At 48.1% G+C, this 21408-nt stretch overlaps 1 protein-coding gene across 1 annotated transcript in view; it reads left to right on the top strand.

The window, feature by feature from the left end:
* Positions 1–21408, top strand: part of LOC147601959 (uncharacterized) — a 99077-nt gene that overhangs the window by 40162 nt on the left and 37507 nt on the right. Inside the window, exons 37-57 of the mRNA XM_086744486.1 lie at positions 729–764; positions 1882–1962; positions 3432–3476; positions 3758–3829; positions 4497–4532; positions 4657–4692; positions 6286–6327; positions 6602–6655; positions 7980–8018; positions 8188–8223; positions 8844–8951; positions 9603–9722; positions 11166–11294; positions 11569–11685; positions 17743–17985; positions 18681–18716; positions 18834–18878; positions 19458–19502; positions 20084–20119; positions 20477–20512; positions 21060–21119. Of these exons, the coding sequence (XP_086600612.1) occupies positions 729–764; positions 1882–1962; positions 3432–3476; positions 3758–3829; positions 4497–4532; positions 4657–4692; positions 6286–6327; positions 6602–6655; positions 7980–8018; positions 8188–8223; positions 8844–8951; positions 9603–9722; positions 11166–11294; positions 11569–11685; positions 17743–17985; positions 18681–18716; positions 18834–18878; positions 19458–19502; positions 20084–20119; positions 20477–20512; positions 21060–21119 (1452 nt within the window). The remainder of the gene's footprint in view (positions 1–728; positions 765–1881; positions 1963–3431; positions 3477–3757; positions 3830–4496; positions 4533–4656; positions 4693–6285; positions 6328–6601; positions 6656–7979; positions 8019–8187; positions 8224–8843; positions 8952–9602; positions 9723–11165; positions 11295–11568; positions 11686–17742; positions 17986–18680; positions 18717–18833; positions 18879–19457; positions 19503–20083; positions 20120–20476; positions 20513–21059; positions 21120–21408) is intronic.

Raw genomic sequence — 21408 nt, 5'->3', positions numbered from 1 at the left:
GAAATCAACACTAGGATGGTGACGAGGAGCTGGGCTGTCACCCTGTGGTTGGTGATCCCATGGTGGTCTTGTGTGATGAGGTAGTTAGCATTGTCTTCCACAGTCCGGTGCAAGGGTGAGGCTCCTCCAAAATGCAGAGAGAAGATTGCTTATGAGTCTGGAAGAAAGCACATACGGTCAATGCTCAACTGCTCTGTGAACAGCAAAGCCAAGGAAGCCCCATTTCCAATGGCTTTGTGTCCTGAAAGTGAACTTGGCCTTTATCTTCCTGACTTTTGTGCCTAAGAAGGTGCAAGCTTCTGGTGGCTCCCTCATGAGTTCACTGATGTCTAGTAAGGGTTGGGTTAATGCCTTAGTGTTCTCTCATAGGGGGATATTAATAGTCCGTTTATTTTAAACCAGAAAAACTTGCAAAATCTAACGTCTTGGAGGTCCCCACCCTTCTGTCAAAGCTAATCATCAAAGTATTAATGGTTTAAAAAGTGGAGAAGACAGATGCATCTAGACAGGGTATGCTTACAGCAGCCCCTCTTCTCTTGGGATACCAGCGTTTTCCCCTTCTCTGCATTTTATTCCACTGTTTCTGCTGCTAATACCTGCAATCAACCAGCAGCTTTCCAGCACTGAGTCTGGGCTTTACACCCTTTAGATACAACAGAGACCCCTCACTTGAAATTATTCTACCTGTATCATTCTTGCCATGTGACTAACGGTCTGTATTTCTGCAGGGAAATGTAGGTTTGTCTGGCAAACCGGGTCAGAAGGTGAGTCGATGCGGTGATTACAACGCGTAAAGTGTTGTCTCGTGACTGATGTCTGTGTCACCCAAAGCATCATGAGTCAGTGGGGTTTCATCTTTGCGGTGGAGCTAGTGTCAAAACACGGGGAGTGTTCAAAAGCTGAAAGGTCTGAAAAAATTCTGCTTGGATGGAGTCTCCATGTGACACACAGAGCCCTGCATAGAAAAACAATGAAAGGATGCTCCTGCATCTTTAATGAGGCTTTAAAAAAATCTGCAAATCCTACCTTGTAGGATTCCTCCCAGCAAACGTCCAAAACTGGTCAAGTGAGATCTGAAAAACATCCCAAATGTGGTGTTTGTTAAGTGAATCTGTCTTGCTCTGTACATTTCTCAAGCAGCGTTGCTCCCCAGGCTTGGCTGAAGGAGTGTATGGATTTGGGAAGTGTTACAGCGTGACACATAGCCCAGTGAACAGAATATTTAGGCTGGATCAGCTTCATGGGCATGGAGAAATTGGATGTCAAAAGAGATAAATGAGATGCATCCAAGATGGGATGTGTTAACAAGATGTGTTAATGCAGTTGCACAGTGGAGAAGGCAGCAAGAGGTATTTTTGGGTTGGGAGAAGGCATGATGAGGTGGTTGAGTGATGAGGAAGGTCTCTGTTGTAGAAACATCAAGCAGAGCAGATGCCTAAGTACTCATCCATGCGAGCTCAACTGATTTTACATGGGAATAGAAGTTAAACCATGGAGGGGGAACTGGCCCTATGTCCACCCAAGACCAGACCCATCTCCTGGGTCTCCACTAATGGGCCAGGTCATTTGAGCTGCAAAGCTTCCTGGAGGTGGAGGACCCCAGAAGAGTCTGTCCTGCAGGATCTGCTGAGGCTTATTGTGGAGTCTGAATGGACGACACTAGAGATTAATGGTTTCAGCCTAGCCCGCTAAGCAAATACTAGAAGCACAGCCCTTCCTAATGCAGGGTAGGTTCTCTGAGCCCAAGTTTCAGCCAGGAGTGCAGAAGCAACTGCATGGCCATGGAGCCTGGCATGGTGTCTGAATATGCCCCACAATGTCTAAAATGCGAGGACTATGAAATGCAGAGGAGAAATGTAACAACAGTCTCGTTTTCTTTAGGGGGATATAGGGCTGAAGGGAGAGAAAGGTGAACCAGGATTAGCTGGGAAACCAGGCGAGACCGGACTAAGAGGTAAAGATGTAAGTAGAAGCTAACAATCGAGTCAGATGGTCAGGATGAACCCCTTGGTACGCCACTATGTACCAAGCTAACTCCAGGTTATGCCCTTGCAGTAGCAAGTGGGTATGAGTGACAGGATGGGACCAGTCAGAAACATGCATGCTGTACAAGCCTGACTGGGGTAAGGACAGGTCTCAGCACAACAGTGGTCAACAAACGAGACTGGACAAACTACCTTTAATTAGGCATGGCGGCTTGCTCGTCAAGGGATCTAATTTCTCATTTGCTCTGTCGGCTGTTTCATTGCAAGTGAGGAGGTAGATCCTTTGCAGATTGTTGCTAAGGCGTGCTTTAGGCTATGTTTTGGGAAGTACTCTTTACCCTTGGTCCAGGTGGAACAAGTGTGTGGCACCATGGTGTTTGTGTTACACTGCCTGGACACAGATTTTTCTTACTCTTTATTCAACGTCATACTCTTTCATCACTGAGTCATGTCTGTCTGATGTGCAGGGAACCAACATGGTGTGCAAACATCAACACTGAAGGGCTTGCTTTTGTTTTTAGGGTATAGTAGTTCCCTCTTACAATCAGACAAGGTGGCCCCTCACAAAAAACATCATAACTGGCTTCGGAAAAGCCATTCCTAATCACAGTCAGTGAAGATCTTTTTTCAGTTCGAAGGGCTGAGTTGATCCCTGAACATCAAGTGGAACAGGATCAACAAGGGAAGGCTTGGAACAAAAAAAATAAAGAAAGGAGCCATGTTTCTGTCCAACATCCCTGACTTCAGTCACCAGTGATTTAAAAAATAAGAGTTCTTAACCCAAGTGGGAAATTAAATTAAAAAATCTTGGTCACAGGTGGAAATGTAACCTAGCACTTTTGCATTGTGTTGTAGGGGGAACCAGGGAAGAAAGGCACCCCTGGGAACAAGGTAATCAAGAGGGAGCCCACACCTTCCAGAATTACATAGGTACCAAACACAGCAGGCTCACTCACAGCTGGAGCTTGGGGTACAGCAGCGTAGGAGAAGGGCTGCACTCGCTGAGAGTGAAAGTCCATCCATCCCAGCATCTCACCTCCAAGAGTGACCAACATCCCTGGAGGTCCTGGGAACAATGCAAAAGCAGGATGTCCTGTGTGAAAGGTGGTCTCATGGGTTTGATAACTCTTGGTATCGTTTGCTTCCACAGATATGGTCACCCCCACATAAACCTTTAACACCCTCACACCCTCTGGGGAAGGCATTGCAGAGGTTACGTAAGCAGCAGCTGGAAAATCTCCCCCTTTGATCTGTTTTGAGGCTGACCTCTGCTCATTTTATTTCCTGTTGACTTGTCCTTGTGTTACATGAGAAAAAAAAGAATCTTCTTAATCTCGCCCTCGGCTTTTCTTTCTCTTATTTTAGCTTTGGTTTCATCTTCCAAAACTAAAGGCTGAAAAATAAAGGCCAAAAAAGCTTTTAGAAGCTCCTACCCCTCTCTTTTAGGGAGAAGCTGGTGTCCCTGGAGAACCAGGCGAGAGAGGAATCAGGGTAATAATTGTTGTTATTATCATTTTCTGCCCCGATGAGTCTTGGGGCATCAGGGGAGGCTGCTTTGCAGCTGCCCGGGCACTCCTGGCCTGTGCAGGAGGGGAGAACTTCCTCCTCCAGCCCAACGAGAGTCCCCCCGTAGAAACACCCATGTGCAAATATTTCTTTCCTGAGAGAAAAATCACAGAGGGGTAGCATTTGACTTGTTTGGTTTACTTTTTTGAGCTGCTGGATGTGCTCAAAAATAATTTCAGTTTGCGTTTCTGAATCCTTTCTTGCAGGGTCCACCTGGACTTCCAGGACGGCCTGGAGAACAGGGGATAAAAGGCGATCCAGGACAACCTGGAAAGGATGTAAGGCAGTCCCTCGAGGAGCAGTTGAGAGAGGGAGGACTTGGGATAGTGCAATGTCAATCAAAGAAACAACCATATTTTTTTTTCTGCCTTACAGTTGGTGAGGCATAGAAAACTCCCTCCCTCTTTCCTGCAGAGGAGGTCTCCTCCTCAAAGGGAAGACGAGGGATGTTTCTCCCTTCTTATTTGATTAGCTGGAGCACAAGTTAAATGGCAGGACTGTGCACTGGGGGTTCCTGAGCGTGCAAAAAAACCTCCCCAGCCCCATGCTGCTGGAAATGAAATGCTGTCTCAGTCTGTTGAGGAAGGGAAATAATGCGCTTAGACTGATCTCCCTCTAATAGCTTTGGAAAACACTGGCTAAAATTGTTGGAGGTCTCAAAGACCATGGTGTTTCTACAAACTTTGTGAAACTGAGCAGCTGCCTAGAGGAAAGTCCCTAATGAGCCTACCCACTGAGGAAGAGGCTTAATAATCTCACCCTTCATTAAATATCAGAGAACTCCTCTGCAGGAGAGATGTTGAAATCCAGGTTTTATTAGCTCAGCTGCTCAAAGACAGGCTTGTTAGTCCATCAAATGCTGAGCTGGCAAGAAGAGGGGAGACTGCTGAGACCTCCTCCTCTACCACGGCTTGTTCTCATCCTGCTTCTCTCTCCATCTCCTAGGGAATCACTGGAGAGAAGGGAGACAAGGGCGAATCTGTAGGTTTGCACGTTCCCATTTATAACCTTGCATGAGAGAGAGTCTGTTGGGGATTGGAATGTTGAATTGCACCACTCACTATTTTGGGGGGGATGGGGGTATGGTGGTTTTGTTTCTTCACAGGGTGAACCTGGACTGCCTGGGGCTCCTGGAAGCATTGTGAGTAACGCCTGATTCTGTTGTCTTACACATTCTTTGGGGGAAGGGATATATTGAGATTTATAATGAATCCTGGGTACCACAGAGGACACGTTGCCAGAACTTATTGCTTGCAACAGTGCATGTTGTAGAGTGGATTTCCCTCCAAAGGTGCAAAGCAATGCAGCTAGCTCCTCTACAGATATACGCATGAATCCCACCCCAAATGGCTTGTTATTGATGATGCAGGAAGACTGTGACACGGAAGAGACTAAAAGCTAGCTATGAACCCATCTGATACCTTTAATCATTACCTGTTGTGTAACCTAGGCACCTAGGCTCCTTCTATATTCAAGACAGAGAGGTGGATGCCTTCTAGGAAAGGTGCTTAGACAGATGGGATGACTCAATGCCCAAGACTTTGCATGGGATGACTCACGCTCAAGATTCATGCCTTTGCATGGAGTTTTCCTTTGGATAAGAGACCTACCATCAAGTTGGGTCAGATGAAGAGGGAACAACTCAACCCAGGTTCATGAAAAATAAGGCTGGAAGAGATTTTGAAAGGTCATTTAGGTGATCAGGAAGGTGTTTCAGTACATGAATGTGCAAGGAGGTATTTTTCCACCCTGTTGGCTTTAGTGAAGGTAAAGCCACTCCAGTGTAAAACCAAACTACTGCCTTAGGACTGGGAGCCACAGCCTCTTAAGAGAGCATGCTAGACTTTGTCTTCCACCCCTAGGGATCAGGCATTGGCAGGATCTGAGTAAAAGGCTGCTGCAAAGTAGGCAAAATGCTACTGAACCACCTTCAGCAGTATTATTCCTGTACAAAATGGTGATTTCTGCCAACTTCGGAACGCAGGACAAGTCAGGAGCAAGGAGTCATTGTCTTCTGGCGACAGATGCCTCTCTCCATATATTGCAGCTCTCCACTCCCAACCCTAGCAACATGCTCTTTGAAACAACCCCATTTTGTGGTTCCAGCCCCATTTTCAAACGTTGTTATCTACTGGGGCTCCTGTTCATTTCTCTCTCATGTTCTGCAGTCCTTGGACTCTGGTATGTTTGGGAGTAGGCCATGGGGTTATCAAGCACCTCCCGTTCCCTTCAAAACTGAGAAGAGCTTTATTCCTCCAGGATATGGCAAAATCTTCTTCTGCTAATGCGTAGCCATCTCACTCCATCACTCAGCCAGGTGGCCTTAGGGTTCAAAAGCCTTGTCCTCACTCATGCAGTTACCCAACCGGCTACTTAAATGTCCCACTAAATGCCCATGTCAGAGAGACAACCAAGCAATGTCCTGAGCAGCAGGGAAGAGTTGTCTGTGTGGCCCCAGTTCCCTTTGGGAGGGACTTTATTGGAAATGCAGATGTTGACACCAACTCTTGCCTATGAGAGCAAAGATGCTGCACTAGGTCCGTATTAGTTTGAGTCCAAACATAGCCAGTTGAGGTTGCTGGCTGATTTGAGAGAAAGCAGCCGGCTCTGTGCCCATGGATAAAGGATAACAGGGATAAAAGACACATGGAGGTGAGAGCTTGTATCAAAGACATCATCATTCACTTTGTGAGCAAGTTTTCTTCCTTTTTTTTTTTTTTTTTTTTTTCTTCAGATGTCGTCTTTGGAGAACACCATCACCCTGAAAGGTGATAAGGTAAGATCTCCTCCTTGCTGGAGATGTGTGTTGAAGCTGAATAAGTGATTATTTACGCAGCATGTTTCAAGTGAAGAGCAGAGTTGCTCCAAGTTTGACTTAATTCTGTGAATCCATGAGATTGTTACAAGAAAAGGCTAGTTGATCCATGTGGAAAAGATGTTGTTAGTCTGGGGCCAGTGTGTAAACAATATCACAAAGCATGATGAAAGCAGCATCTCCACTGGGAATTTTAGAGGGGATGAAGAACTAACATGTTCCTGCTGGCTTACAGGGGGATCACGGAAAGGATGGCTTGAAAGGCGAAAGAGGTCCTCCAGGCCCAAAGGTATGTCTCAAATACATGAAGGCATCTTTACATTGGTGCCATTGTGTTGGGCTGGCCAGGGAGAAAAAGCACCCATCTCAGATGTCTTCTGACCCTGTCAAAAGACTGGGTTTTCAAAGCAGAGTTTCTGAGCTGGGCTCGTAAGCTTGTGGCCACAGTGGTGGTGTAGTCCTACAGCTTGATTCAGCAGATACACGACATTTAGGTAGGAAGATGTTCAGGATCCAGATGGAATACATTTCTAAAATGTTCAGGGATGTTTCCTTCCTTTCTTTCCTCCCTGCAAACTGAAGAACACATCAGAAAGTGATGGAAGGAGAAAAAGTTTCTGATACTGCACACATCTAGAGATTGTTAGAGGTGGGACCAACTCCTTCAGTTAATGGAGAGGAAAATCCTGCAGAAGGCAGCATCAGCAGGTACTGATGTATCTCCTGATTGGCACAATATCTAGGTCTTTGCAAAGGCAAGGACTCATCCAGGTGACATGCATGGGCTGTGCCTCAGATATACCCTGCTCAGCTAGTGCATCTCCACAACGTGGCTCCTTCATCCAGGCACACCTTGGCACGGAGATCAGCACCATCAGGGCCTTCCTGGCGCCCTTCATTCCACCGGAATCTGTCGATACAGAAACCAGATTTCAGTGAAATGAAGCCCGTCAGAGAGGCAGATCAGCCCGTGCCTCAGCAGATGTTCCTTGTTCCACCACTGGACTTCCAAGCTGTTGCAGCTCGTCTGTCATTTCATCTGCAAAGATGACCTAGGATCACTCACCTGGGGAGCCACACCATGCTGGGCAGGAAGACACAGACCAGACAGCCTCTCCATGGGACTTGGGAGTCCAACTCATTGGAGATATTTGAACTCAGACTGCATGTGCCAGTACAGAGGGCCACAGCCGCCTCCAGAAGGGACCACCAACCACAGGGACATCTTGGCCAGCCTCCTTGTTGCTACCTCTGCACAGCTGCCACAGCGGCATTGAGGGGGTCTCAGAAACCTTTGCTTCTTTACACATTATGCATTGCCATGAAATGGAGAAGGGGATGATGCAAAGCTCTGGTCCAGACCCCACTCTGGTCCAGGCCTACTCTATGAAGTGTAGCCAGCAGCTGTGTCCAATGGAGGAGTGAAGGAGCCCGTTGAGCAGGGTGGGATTCAGCCCCATCTCTGAGCCAACAGGGATTTGTCTGGGGTCAGTGAGGGGGCTGGTAGCAGAGTAAGGGCCAGAGAGGTGACTCATGCCCCTCCACAGGGTTCCTCTTCTTGCTGCTCATCAGGATAATGACTTAATTAATTAGTTATTCTTGTTCATTTGAAGGGAGAACCTGGTCCACCAGGCAAAGGAGTGGAAATGAAGGTAAATAAAATAAAAATTACAGAGCATATTGATGCTGGAAACACCTCCCTCTCTGTCTGGGGCTGGGATGGCAGAGGGGATCCAGTGTTTGTCCCCAGCCTCAACCACTGCCATCCACAGGACCAGATTCTTGGGCTGGAGAAGTTCTGACCCTTATCTTCTCTTGCAGGATCTGGAGAGGCTTTTTGAAGCAAACGGTATCAAGGTAGGTGACACTTTGACCTTCCTTCTGACAAGACGATTGTAATTAAGCTTTTTCATCTGTTCCATCTGGCCTTCTGGAGACTGTGTGCTCTCCCAGGTCCAGCTCTGGCACTCACAAGAGGGCAGGGTCATTACATTTCCTTTTACACTTTACTGTATATCTTTAAATGCTTCTTGGACAGCTTCTCTGCTGCTATGATGTGGGGTGAATGGATGGTGGCTTTTGCGGTACAGCAGTGCTAGCCTGATGCCTCCCTCTCCACTCTCAAGGTTGCCATCAAGCTCGAGAAGTGTGGTGAGGCTCAGCTTTTAGTATCTACCAGGCAGGTACTTACGGTTGTGGTCATTACCTTCAGCTCTTTTCTGTAAGACCTGGAGATGTCACTGAGGGAGGTGAGGGACTGACTGATCTGGTCTTATGGCGGAGTTTTATTTAGGTCGGGAGAGCCACCACCTAAGCACCTTCGATTGGCTCCTAGAAGCCCAAATCTCTCGGGACACATTGCTTCACCAGGTGCCCTCTGAGCCCCATCAGTCAATTTTTGGGGTGGCTGCACTTACACTGTCGTGCGTCAGGAACAGGAGGGTGACACTGGACTTAATGGTCTCCACCGGTTGCAGCTGGCACTGCTGAAGGACCTCTGCAACGCAATCCTGCGGGACGGGCTGGATGGGCTGGTGCGGCAGCTGAGCGTCTCCAGGACAAGCAAGACCTCCAGGAGAAAGCAGGTACCTCTGCATGCCACCAAGCACGGCGTGAGTGTTGTCATCCTCAGGGGGCAGACAGACCTGGAAGGAAATGAAAGAGACAGAAATGAATCACTGAAGGCTTCAGAGTCATCTCTGTCGTCAAGCAGGTTATGGTGACACTGTAAGAAACAGTTAAGCTGGAAGAGGCTAATGGCTTGCCCCAGGATCTTGAATCTTCAGGTTAAACTGATGGAATTGCAAAGCATTCTGTTTTTCGGTGGCAATAAAGGAATCAGTCAACTCTTGTTGTTGACAAAGGTATCTAGAAGCTGTCCTCCAAAGCCATCAGCCTCCTTGTGCCCTTTGAGGCCTGGGGGTTGCTGGAGTGGTGGGTGTGTGAGGGGAGAAAAGCAGCTGAAAGCATGAGAAGCAACCATGAGGGCAGCCTCAAAAGCAAGAGGGATCCCGGGGAAGCAGGACTAACTTGGAAGGAAGATTTGGAGGTGGTCAGCAGAGAATTGCTGACCATTCCCTCCATTTCCAGGAAGGCCACCAGGTGGGAAGGAGCATGCCGGAGCGATGGGGGCAGTGGGCAGAAATAACCCATCAGGATCCAGCTCTTTGCATGTGTGGTTCCTGGGAGCTCAGGTTTCTCTCAGCCACATTGACTCACTTTTTTTGATGTTCCAGGATTCAGTGGTGGTTGATACTTCTCGTGATGTCCTGGCCAGCAGCGAGGTGACAGAGGAAGCACAGAGCATGGAGGTGGAGGCTCAGTTTAGTGTGCCAACGTCTGGAGGACTCCCTAAGGTGAAAATAAACAGTGGAGCAGTCTGGTCTGCTGCAGCAATAATATTAAGAGATTGCACATCTGGTGCACGGTGGCTGCCTGTGAACTCCCAGTCCGTGCTCCAGTGATGCTTTCTACTGATCCCCCTCCTTGGTTCCTCTCTATCCTTCTTGTCTTCTGAGGAAAAACCAGTGCAGGTTGGGCTGGTTTCAAGCCATCTCCTTGCTGGTTATATGTTGAACTCGCCCTGCAGCTTCTTACTTGGGGGCTGGAATTTAGGTGCATCTCTCCTGCCCCAGCAGAGATGGATCCAATCCTGCTGTCAGATTGGTTCGAGATTACCCAAGAGAGGAGTCCCTGCCAGGACTCCACAGTCCTTGTTTGCTTGAGTAACCAGACTAATTGCTAGTCCTGAGTTCCAGTGTGGTACAGCACACCTCCAGGAGTAACATCAGAGGGCTGTGTCCAGGTCATCTCTCATAGCTGCTGGAGGAGTCACGGATCTTAATACGCTCATGCTAGACAGTCCTGATAAGGGATAGTCCAGGAAATAGTGTCCGCAGCTGCGGTGAGGCTTTTCTCATCCTCTTTTTATCACAACCAATAAGTGACTCACTCTTCATCAGCTCTTGTTGGTCACTGGTAGGAAGTGTTGTCTCTAGCAGCACAAGAGCTGTGGCGGTGTTTGGAGCCAGCTCCTGATGATTTTATCTTCCTCTGTGGTTGGTTCAATGATGACCCAGTTGCTCAGACACTTCGATGGGGTGAGACAGGCTCATCCCCTCTCAGTTCCAGGTTCCTGCTGTGATCTCAGTGAGATATTTTGCTTTTCTGGATCATTACAACTTGGATAATAGCATTTCAGGGGCTTGAGAGGGGATGAAGCACTCACCAGTAGATGTGGTTGTACCAGGTGACACAAACTGGATGTGTGCTAGCAACCCTCAAGCCAGCAATGCTAGGATTTAGGGTACAGAGACACCAAAGCTGTATCTGTTGGGCATTGGGAGCCAAACCCAATCGGCATAAAGGGTTGGGAACCTCTCTGCTCACCTGGGACAATCTGTCTAGGCTGGACTTCAACTGGAGAGTTGGGAGTGAAGGGGCCAAAGCAGGCCTCCAACCCACCAGAGATCCTTGCAGTCTACTCCAGCCCATCCTTGGCACTTCCCAAGGAAGGTACAAGAGAGGTCTTGGCACCTTGACTCTCCAGCCTTGTCCTACTGTCTCTGAGAATTCTATTGAATAAATGACAGTGTCGATAAAGCAGTGTATTGTGGATGACGTCTTGACTTCATCTGTGTTCAAAAAACATGTAGACGTGTCACTTCAGGACATTATTTAGTGGACATGATGGTGTTAGGTTGATGGTTGGGCTTGATGATCTTAGAGGTCTTTCCAACCTTGAAGATTCTATGTTTCTGTGACTTAGGAAAAGCAGTAACTTTCTTTGGTCTCCACAGGGTCAATCTGCTAGTGGTTCTGAACCTGAGTACCAGCCCCTAGGAAACCCTCCAGAGTTCTTGGAGAAAACATCTGAGGAAAGAAGGAAGGAGAGAGACTCAAGAGGGACAAACACGTCTCTCAGCAGTGTATGTAAATACCTGTTCGGTGACTTTTAATTACTTTTCCATTTGTAATGATTTAATAGATGCAAAGTGGTTACATTTCTCAAAGCTTGATTGGAGAAATCCTTGCAATTCTGTGAGTTTTGCCCCGGTTTTACTGAAGTGAAAAGTGAAGTTAGAGAAAGAGTAAGCATGTCTGCATGAATCAGTGTCAGAGCCCAGAAAAGGGTCTTGCTTTCCATCTTCCACTGTGGTAATTAGTGAGACTGTGTTGTCGCTGATTTACCACCCTCTGCAGGGCTTGGCTGTGCCCCCACCACACCCAGAAGATGATCTGCAAGGAAACAAATCCATGGAGTTTCTCGAGTCCTTGGAGGAGAAGGTGGAAGGAGAGCCACAGCAGAACACCAGCCATGTACGTCTTCCCCAGCAGTGCTGTGCAGTAGACCAGTGTGGAGATAAGTGATGGACTGGAAGGGACTGGGGTGCACATCTCTCACCCACTGCTTGGACATGGGAGCTGGGTGGGAGGCTGATGACCAACCTTGTCCTCTGCGTACAGGCAGGGAAATGGGAACCCCCCAGAGCCCTTGGCAAATGTTTTGTTGGTGAATTACCCACTTTGTTGGGGGAAAAAAAAAGGACAATCCCTAATCTGAATCCATCCACCCTCGGCATCCAATCCTGTTCTTTGGGTCTTGGTTGATTGAATAGTCGATGATTCTCAATACTTTTTAAAATCAGACTCCAGGGACAGTGCAGGCCTCAGACAGTGAATTTAAGATATGCCCCCAACAAGATGTTTCCTTTTACTTCTTACCTTTCACAGATGTCTCAGAATAGTCCACAGAGCCTCAGGTTTCCCTGCACAGCGTTCCTCTTTTAGACCCTGGCATACACCCTCCTGAGCCCAGGAGGCTCCAGGCTCCGTAAAAGAGGAGGATCTCGGGGTCTGAGCAGGAATTTGGGGACTTTCTCCTTTTTAAGCACTCACTGACAGAAGTAAATTGTTATTTAACGAGCCTTCATGGATCAGCTGAGCCAAGGTGATTGTCCCAGAGGAAACGTGATGCGGTGTGGCTCACCTTACCTCTTCCTTCAAGGTCTGCAAGACATTTGCCTCTTGAAAAGTTGAAGCGGTTTGTTACTGCACCTCGGCTGAGGGACAGTAGCTGAGAGAGGTTTCTTCCATACCCAGGAGCTAGAGCTGCTTTACAAGCGCATGTGTACGTACCCTCTAAGGCGCGTTGTATCGTTTCCAGCAAAGTTGGAGGGTGCATCCAGGCTGGTAGCAGCAGTGATCACAGCTCAACTGCTGTGGTATTGCTGCTGTGTGGTTGTCTGAGCCCTAACATCCCATTTCACTCTTTTTCTTCTTTTTTTTTTCTTTTTTTTCCTGCCCTTTTGTTCTTCTAAGAGCCCAAACCGTGCTCCACTGTGATGTACCAAACCCAGCACCCTCCAGTTTGAACATCGTTGTAACCACATGTGCACGGTCTAGCGCAGCTGGGAGACCCTACCCCAACACCACGTGTTGAGTGACACCATCCCCTGTGATGGAGAGAGGGAAAATGCATTTATCCAGTGCTGTTTTAACACCTTTTCATACTGATGTGCTCCTGTGTGATGGAGGCAATGCTCTTTTTGAAAACACTCGGAGACAGGATGCCCACAGTCTTAAAAAACGAACTGAAAAATCTACAGGCATCTACAGGCACAATTAGTGGAGGAAAAGTATTAGCAAGGATATTTCTAGGAATAGCAATGGAGGGGGGGTAGCCCAAAGTGGGGAGAGCATGTGGGAGAAAATCTCCCTCTGACTGGAGTAGTCTGCAGAACGCTTGCTTCTGCTCCCGTCGCTTTAGCCGTCTCCCAGCTGGCTCTGCGGATTAAGACCGCGCTGAATCACGAAGCTGTAACAACCTTTGTGGCAGCAGCCACGAGAGGGCTCCCAGCACAAAGACACGCACATGCGACATGCAACCATCCCAGACACGCGTGTATGTGTGTACGCTGCAGCTCTGGAGATGGTGGCCCGTGCCATGGGCATCCGTCTGCTTTGTTTCTTCTCTCGGATGTGCCGTTTCCCTTGGCTGGGTGTCATTAGGCCCTAGAGACCTAGAAGCACATAGGATGGAGCCCAAACCCCCTCATTTCTTGTGGAATTGGCCTGCATGACGTGGGTTGAGGTGGGAGCTTTTTTGGTGTCCTGCTCTCCAAAGCAGGTAGAGCTCAGTCCCTGTGGACCTGCACCCGGACACCATGAAATTTGGGGGTAGGAGCTGAATCTGTGGCTCCATTTGAAGCTGTGGACTTCGGCTGTGCTGGGTACTCCTCATGATCAGACTCCTTATGGCTCCACGTGTGCCCCTGGATGGAGTCTAATAAATCAGACCCACCACAGACGCAGCATCTGTGAGTGACCCGTATTTGTTCCGTGTCTGGGAGTGAAGTGCATCCAAGTGCCCAGACACCCTGGCCATGCCACCAGGAAGGAAAAGGGACCATGTGTCCATGCCAAATGTGACGTTTGGGCAGAAAGAACTGCGTAAAGCATAAAGAATTAATTTAATCTCTGCATCCCAAGGATCAAAAGCAATCTCTGTGTACTGTTGAAACCAGAATGGGTTGGTTTTTTTTTTAAGCCCTGTGGGAAAAGCAGAGCCACAAAGCTGATTCGCTGGTGACCGCAGGCTCTTTCATCACAAAAGACCTAAGACTGGACATTTTTTAGCCAAACTCAGGGTGCCTGAGATGACTTCTGTGTTGAAGTTTTTTTTTGCAGGGAGGAGATACCAAATATTGAAGAGCTATTTAATGTTGCAGTGAAAGGCAGGAGGAGAGCTGGAGGGAGGAAATCAAAGACTTATAATTCAAACGGGGAATTAGAGCTCAAGCTGATTAACCCCAAGAGCAGGATGTAGATGATGGGACAAGGCCACGATTCCCCGTCTGTCACTGCCTGAGTTATCAGGAGCAGAGCATGGGAGGGGCTGGAGGGGAAAAGTCTGCATTTTGGGTTTATGGAGATGATCTCCTGCCCTGTTGGGGCTGATGTTGAAGAACCCTTGATGTTCAATATCAGTGCCATCCCACAGCAATCCTGCACATAGGTGTTTGGCAATAATTATTGGTGAAACCCTGCAACCCAGTTTTGCCGGACACCTTTTTCTGGATCCCAGCCCGGAGGATTCCCCATCAAATGAAGAGTTGATTGAAAGATGGGCTGATGGTAGGGGCATTTGTAAAAGTGCCATGAGTTTTTTAGGGCACTTCAAACCCCTCCTCAGCACGATGGGATCTGCACCCCAGGGTGTTTTCCTCAGTTGCATTTGGCGTAAAATCCCTTTTATCCTCAGGAGGAGGGAAAAGCGTGGTTCAAAGACAGGGAAAGAGGAGCAGCCCCTCTCTCCCTGCAGCTCCTGCATCCCCTCATCCCGCAGCCAAACTGAACTCAGCGGAGGGCGATGCGAAGGGAGTGAAATGGAGCCGATTGTTTTCCTGTCAGCAGCAGCTGTAATCGCGAATTTTACTTGTTAAAAGGTTCATGGGGCCCTAGAGAGAAGCAACCTGTAATAGCTCAAGAGCTTCCTCTCAGAGGTGCAATTTCTGGCTGGCAGGAGTTAATGGGGGAAGCAAATTAACTGATATCAAGAGGCAGGATGAGCCCAGGCACACGTGCTCATGCAAGAAGCGGTGGCCGGTTACTGTTTCCAGGGATGAGAAACTTCTTTGGCATTACAGGACCATACTGGCCAGTTCCTGCCTCCTCCATCTCCCAAATCTCCTCCACCTAAGCTTACTCATTTTCAGAGTTAATTCAGATAAATACCCCTGATTGTCTCCATGTAGATAAACCCATTGTCACTTAATTTTCCTACCTGATATCTTCTTGGTCTTTTCTATTTCTCTATTTCCTGTAGCTCTTTCTTTACTTTTTTTATTTTATTCTCCCTTTTATTTCCATTTTTCTCTTTCCTGTGCTAATTTTATCTGTTCTTTTCCTCCTTTTCTCCCTTCTCTCTTTTCCTTTCCTTTTTACGCTGCCATCTGCCATCAGTAAATCATTCCTTTAGAAAGCAGCAGCCTCTCTACTTTTCTTTGAGGTGCCTTATTGCTGGCATCTCAGAGCAAGAAAAATGCTAAAATTGCGGAGGAATTGCAGAATGAAGGAGAATTATTACCCCCTGCAATTTCCCACCACCCCAGTAAATGGCAGCTTTATGAGATCGCACCCATAAGGGTCGCTTTCAAAACCTCGGTGAGGTCTTGGCAACCCATGGGCTCGGCTTGCTGCTGCCGTGTGATGCTATTCGTGCGTCTGTGAATTGAATGTGGACCTGTGCGAAAAAGCAGAAGGGTTTTTTACAGCTGGTTTGCATGCAGATGAGCTGTGACCCAGTGCAGGGTGGACAGGAACGTCCATATGGTCTTATCTGATGGTGCTATCTGACCCACCCAGATCACTTCTACATAAGCCTGGGAGATGTTCCTCTAGCTTGTTCCACAAAAACCACCTGAGATGGGCACTCCACAGCTCCCCTGAGCAATCTGTGCCAGCACATCACTGACCTCTCTTCCATTCCTCCTTCTGTCATCTTCACTATCTTTCAGAAGATAATTTCCATTTTAATCAGATCAAAATAATTTTTTTCCTTACGTATTTAGGTGAGTCAGAAACTTCCTGGGTTCATTAGCCACTAGATGAAACTGTCATCTGTCTAGTTAAAATCCAGCAAAACAAGACTATCATCCCAAACCTGACAGCATAATGGGGCTGCTCAGCCTGGAGAAGAGGAGGCTCCAGGGAGACCTTAGAGCGGTCTTCCAGTACCTCAGGGGGGCTACAGGAAAGATGGGGAGAGACTCTTCAACAGGGCCTGTTGTGACAGGACAAGGGGTAATGGTTTCAAAATAGAGGGAGGTAGATTCAGATTAGATATTAGGAAAAAAATTTTTACACTGAGGGTGGTGGAACAGTGGAACAGGTTGCCCAGAGAGGTGGTGTATGCCCCATCCCTGGAAACATTCCAGGCCAGGTTGGACGGGGCTCTGAGCAACCTGATCCGGTTGGAGATGTCCCTGCTCCTTGCAGGGGGGTTGGACTGGATGACCTTTGAAGGTTCCTTCCAACCCTAACCATTCTATGATTCTATGACTAACCAGCATTTCTTGGAAGTCCTCCATTTAGGATTTACTTTCCCTTCACTTTAACGATCTAAAACTCTCAACACATACTTCGAGGTGTGATTAAATGACATGAATCCAGATCTTTGTTTCTGCAACAAAAAAAAAAATATGGGAGTAGTGCTAAATAACTGCACCCCATCCTGATTTTTCCCTCTCCTTCCTGTGCTCCTGGCAGGTCTCAGGGTTGGGGTTTGGGTTCGAGAAGGTGCTTAACTTTCGTTATAAACCCATTCACTGCTTTTTTGCTTTCATATCAAAATCTTCACCAAAGCTACGCTGCAGTGCTTCTGCTCGGTGGTTCAGGGATTAATTGCCGTTCACCGACATATCCACCAGCTAGGAATATTACAATTTTTACAACAGCAAGCAGATAATTTACCGGTGCTAATATGGAAAAGAACAGATAATTTGTGATCCGGGCCAGTAACTATTTGTACAAGCTTTACTGCCTGTGCCTTAAATATATATTGACCAAAATCATGAGCACTGCAAACATCACCAAGTGCCGGGTTAACGTGTAGACATTAATAAGCATTAATAGGTGTGTTATTCCGTTCCAAGGTATACTGGGTACATTAAATGTAGGTGTGTTACCCAGACGTGGCTGGTGCAGGGAGGCATTTAAAGTTCAAAGTTGCAATATTTTGGGTGGGTTTTGTTTCTTTGAAATAGCAGTAAATTAATTGCACAGTGCTAAATAATATATAGTACTGCGTCCAGTTCTGGAGCTCCCAACATAAGAAGGACATGGACCAGTTGGTGAAGGTTCAGAGGAGGCCACAAAGGTGATAAGAGAGCTGGAGCAGCTCTCCTGTGAAGCCAGGCTGAGAGAGCTGGGGCTGCTCAGCGAGAAGAGAAGGCTCCGGGGAGATCTGAGAGCGGCTCCCAGTGCCCAAAGGGGGCTGCAGGAAAGATGGGGAGAGACTCTTTAGCAGGGCCTGTTGTGATAGGACAAGGGGTAATGGTTTCAAAATAGAGGGAGGTAGATTCAGATTAGATATTAGAAAAAAAATTTTTACACTGAGGGTGGTGGCACACTGTCCCAGGTTGCCCAGAGAGGCGGTGGATGCCCCATCCCTGGAAACATTCCAGGCCAGGTTGGACGGGGCTCTGAGCAACGTGATCTGGTTGGAGACATCCCTGCTCCTTGCAGAGGGGTTGGACTGGATGACCTTTGAAGGTCCCTTCCAACCCAAACTATTCTATGATTCTATGATATATATTGTCATTTTTATGCATAAGGTATTAGGTGCTCAGCATGATGCTGTCTCCCTTCCCACAGGAAATTGTGGATTTAGATGACGGCTCTGCACTGTCAAGGCACGTTAGAGCCAGGAGATCTGCCAAGCATGAGAGACACATGGTAAAGACCCCATTTCACCGCAGCGACTTCGGGCTGGCCTGTGTGCAAGAGCAGAGCCATTGGCATGATCCAGGAGGAAGCAGTGACCCTTCCTTATTGACTCCATCACAGGTTCATTCCCCTGGTGCCCCGGGAGCTCGGAAATCCCCGTCTGGATCCGCGGTGAGTGAAGACCCCATACAAGGGTGTTTTCAAACACATGGATGCAAGGGGAACCCCAATTGCGCACTTGTGCAAAGTCATGGTGAATGTAGAGGGGAGGTGAAAGGTTAGCGATAAATATTAATAAATAAAGCAAGAAAGAGCTGCAGAAGAAGTTGGTTTTCTTGGCAGAGCAGATTGTTCTCACCATATCTGACAAGATAAATACGATGCTCAGAAAACAGAAGCGGGGGAAATAAAACTTTGAAAGCAGTGAGTGACCCTCGCCCTGCACTCCCAGGAGGAATAGCATCACTGAGCTGAGCTCATTCCCACCATGAGAGATCACAGCTCCTCTCATAGCCCTCAAAGGGTTAAGGTGGGACATCTGTGCCATTGCCAAAAGCCTGGTTCTTAGACATTTCCTGGTTCGTGGACCCTGGCAGCCAACATGCAATGGGCAGCACCAGCTCTTAGATATCCTGTCTGGGCTGGAACAGATCAGAAGGAGCCTGGAGGCCACCCCATATCCAACCAGGAGCCCTTCAATGGAGTTCTTGTCATCCCCGGTAACACACGGCTTCCCTGTGAGGTGTCTCCAGCCTCCCCTCTTACTGCCTGACATCTCGCTCCTCAGAGATGTCTTTTCCATGGCTCAAGGGCAAAAAGTTTCTCCAACTGCTCTCACACTTTCCTCTTTTCTTTTCCAATTCAAGGCATACCCAGGCCCCCATCACTCGAGGAGAATTAAGGTACAGCGTTCATGTTGTACTCCTCTTATCCCAGCTGTGCGCAGTAAGGATGCAGCTGGTCCTTCCTCCTGTCACACCGCATCCCAGCCCTGTTTTGTTCATTTTTTTTTCTTACAGAAGGAGGAAACTGGCCCAGCAGATCCACCCTCCCATGGCCAAAAGGTCCGTGCTTTTGTTTCACCTCTTAATGAAGTTACCAAACAGTGCCAGGATGGTGATCCATCTCTCAGGGCACTCTTATTTGGAGGCTGAGGAACCATGAATAAAAATTGGCCAGGCCAGTGGGTTCAAGGGGTAGTAATCAACAGTTCTGGCCATTGGTAATGGGTAGAGGTCCCGGGCCTGAACCTTTCACAGCCAATCCAGACATGGGGTTTGGTTTTTGAGGATCCTTAATCTCTCCTCTGTGAACTTCTCCGATCTCTTTTAAACTCATGGCATCTTTTAACATCTGCAGCAACCTGAGGCAGGGAAGCCCTCAGCTTACCGCTGATATCTGGCCCTTACTCTGCGATTTATGTTTTTTCTCTCTGCATTTCCATTGCACAGGACAGGAGGGATGGGGTCAGGGACATCTCCGATCTGGTTTGGGAATGCAAGTGGTAGAAATGAGGGGTTCCTCCACAGATGTTTGCCAAAAGCCGATTAAGGAGCAAGGGCAGCCCCTGCCCGGTCCAAAGAGGGAAGGAAAAATGTAGCAATATGTGTTTTCAATTGAAGGGGTTTCCTGTTGTTTTCCAGGGAGAAATGGGAGCTCCAGGAGTCCGCGGAGACAAAGGAGAAAAGGTAGCAATAGCACTTTTCTGGACTGAGCCTCTGAGACCGGGAGAAGGCTCTCTGTGCTAAGAGAGCCTGGAAAGGGAGAGGCAGCTGGGGAGATGCTGATGGAGAGGACATTCAGGGTCTGTGGGAGACCGTGCCACTGTAAATTGGGATTTCCTGAACCTGGCTGCATGTTTCTGCTCTCTCCCTTCCAGCTCAGGAGTAAATGCAAAAATTAAAAATTCAGGGGGTTTTCCTGGTGTTCATTTTCTGCTGGATCAGTGAACTGAACCAGGTGACAGATAAGTGAAAGGCAGCCCTGGCATGAGGACAGGGCTGGAAGAAGGGCCACACAAAACACCATTTCATGAACACTTTGGCAGCAAAGATTTATAGGGACCAAACGGCAGATCTGGGGTGGTGGGACCCAGATATTTAGGAGAGATGCAGACAAGGCAAGGTGGTTGTTAAAAGGCATAGCCCAATGGGGAAGGGGTACTTTGCGTGGGCCAGCGTTTAAATACCTGTGTGGTGCAGCATCCTGGGAACACAGATGTGAGGAGGGACAGCAGGTGGCTAGAAGATCTTTGGATTTTGTCTTGCAGGGGCAACCTGGGGAGATGGGTGAACCTGGAGAAAAGGTGAGCTGTGGAGTTGGTATCAGCAACTGGAACAGGACAACATTACTGGCTAAATGTCCCAAATCCAGGACTGGAGATTGCCATAGGAAAGTAAAAATCTACTGGGTCAGCCCAGTACTCCATCTCCTTCCCTGGAGCAGCATGGCTCTGTGTTAGGGCATTAAGCTCTTCCCCAGTCACACAACCACTGCCCACCTCCTCTGGGGAAAAGAGGTGGGGGTCAGAGGAGCCAGTTGCTCCATGCTGCTGTGGGCTATGAGCACAACTGGAAACCCTTGCTCTTGCTCAGGTTTTCACTGAGGTGGTGTTTCACCTGACCTCTTGCACGGGCTTGGTAACTCTCTCTTTATTTCGTAGGGCATCAAAGGAGACAGAGGTGAAAATGGTCAAAAGGTAAAGAACAGCGTTGGTACCACAGTCAGAGGTGTCTCTTCTTACACTGTGAGAGCTTGCTTCCTGCTCTCCTTCCTCCTTTTGCCATACCTAACCTCCTCATCTCAGGGAGAGCTGTCCAGGTAACCTCCCAAGATATGGGCTCAGTGTGGCCAGTCACTCACTGGAGACCCAGCATCTCTCCGTTGGCTAGGGAGGGACCCCAGATGGCTCACATAGACGGGACACCTACCTTATAAATGAGAATGTCAGAATGAATGAGTCTTGCCCACAGTCATCTGACACCATCTCCAGTAATATTCCTGCAACTCAACTCCCTCTCTTCTAAAGCTGTTCAAATGCTCTCAGCAGCTTCATCTCTCCAGGTCAGATAAGACTTCCCACCATCTAGAGGAGATGTGATGGTCAATGAGGACTCTGTAGAAACCCTCAATGTAGGATCATATCTGAGGGACTTCCAAGGAGCAGTGTGAAGCAAGCTCTCATTTTGATGGGCCCACAGTGGAAGGAGTGATCTTGATTTCTTCTGACTTTCTTCTCTTCACAGGGAGAACCGGGAATTGGGTTCAGAGGCCCTGTTGGTCAGGCTGGGCCACCTGGATTTAAGGTAAGCCTTTCTTGTCTTCTAGATAGGACCTCACTTGTTTTTTCTGGGTCTTGTTCTTTGTAGTCCTTGCTGATCTTTCCACCACTGAATGTGGAGCACAGAGTTGGCTGGGACTGCAAAGATGAAGCACCAAAGCCAGTCCCAGCCTGGGAAGACAGGGACACCATCAAATGAGTATGAGACAGAGGAGGTGCTCTGTGTCCTCCAAAGGATTATTTCAAAGGAGATGAGGTCCAGAGGATAAATATGACTGTGAAAAAATCGAGGGAATTGTGGCCTCAGCAAAGAT

The sequence above is a fragment of the Chlamydotis macqueenii genome, chromosome 1, assembly GCF_036417535.1.
Source record: "Chlamydotis macqueenii isolate bChlMac1 chromosome 1, bChlMac1.mat, whole genome shotgun sequence".
In the NCBI taxonomy this organism is placed as follows: Eukaryota; Metazoa; Chordata; class Aves; order Otidiformes; family Otididae; genus Chlamydotis; species Chlamydotis macqueenii.
Note: the sequence above shows the minus strand (reverse complement) of the source record. Positions and strands in the feature narration are given on the sequence as shown.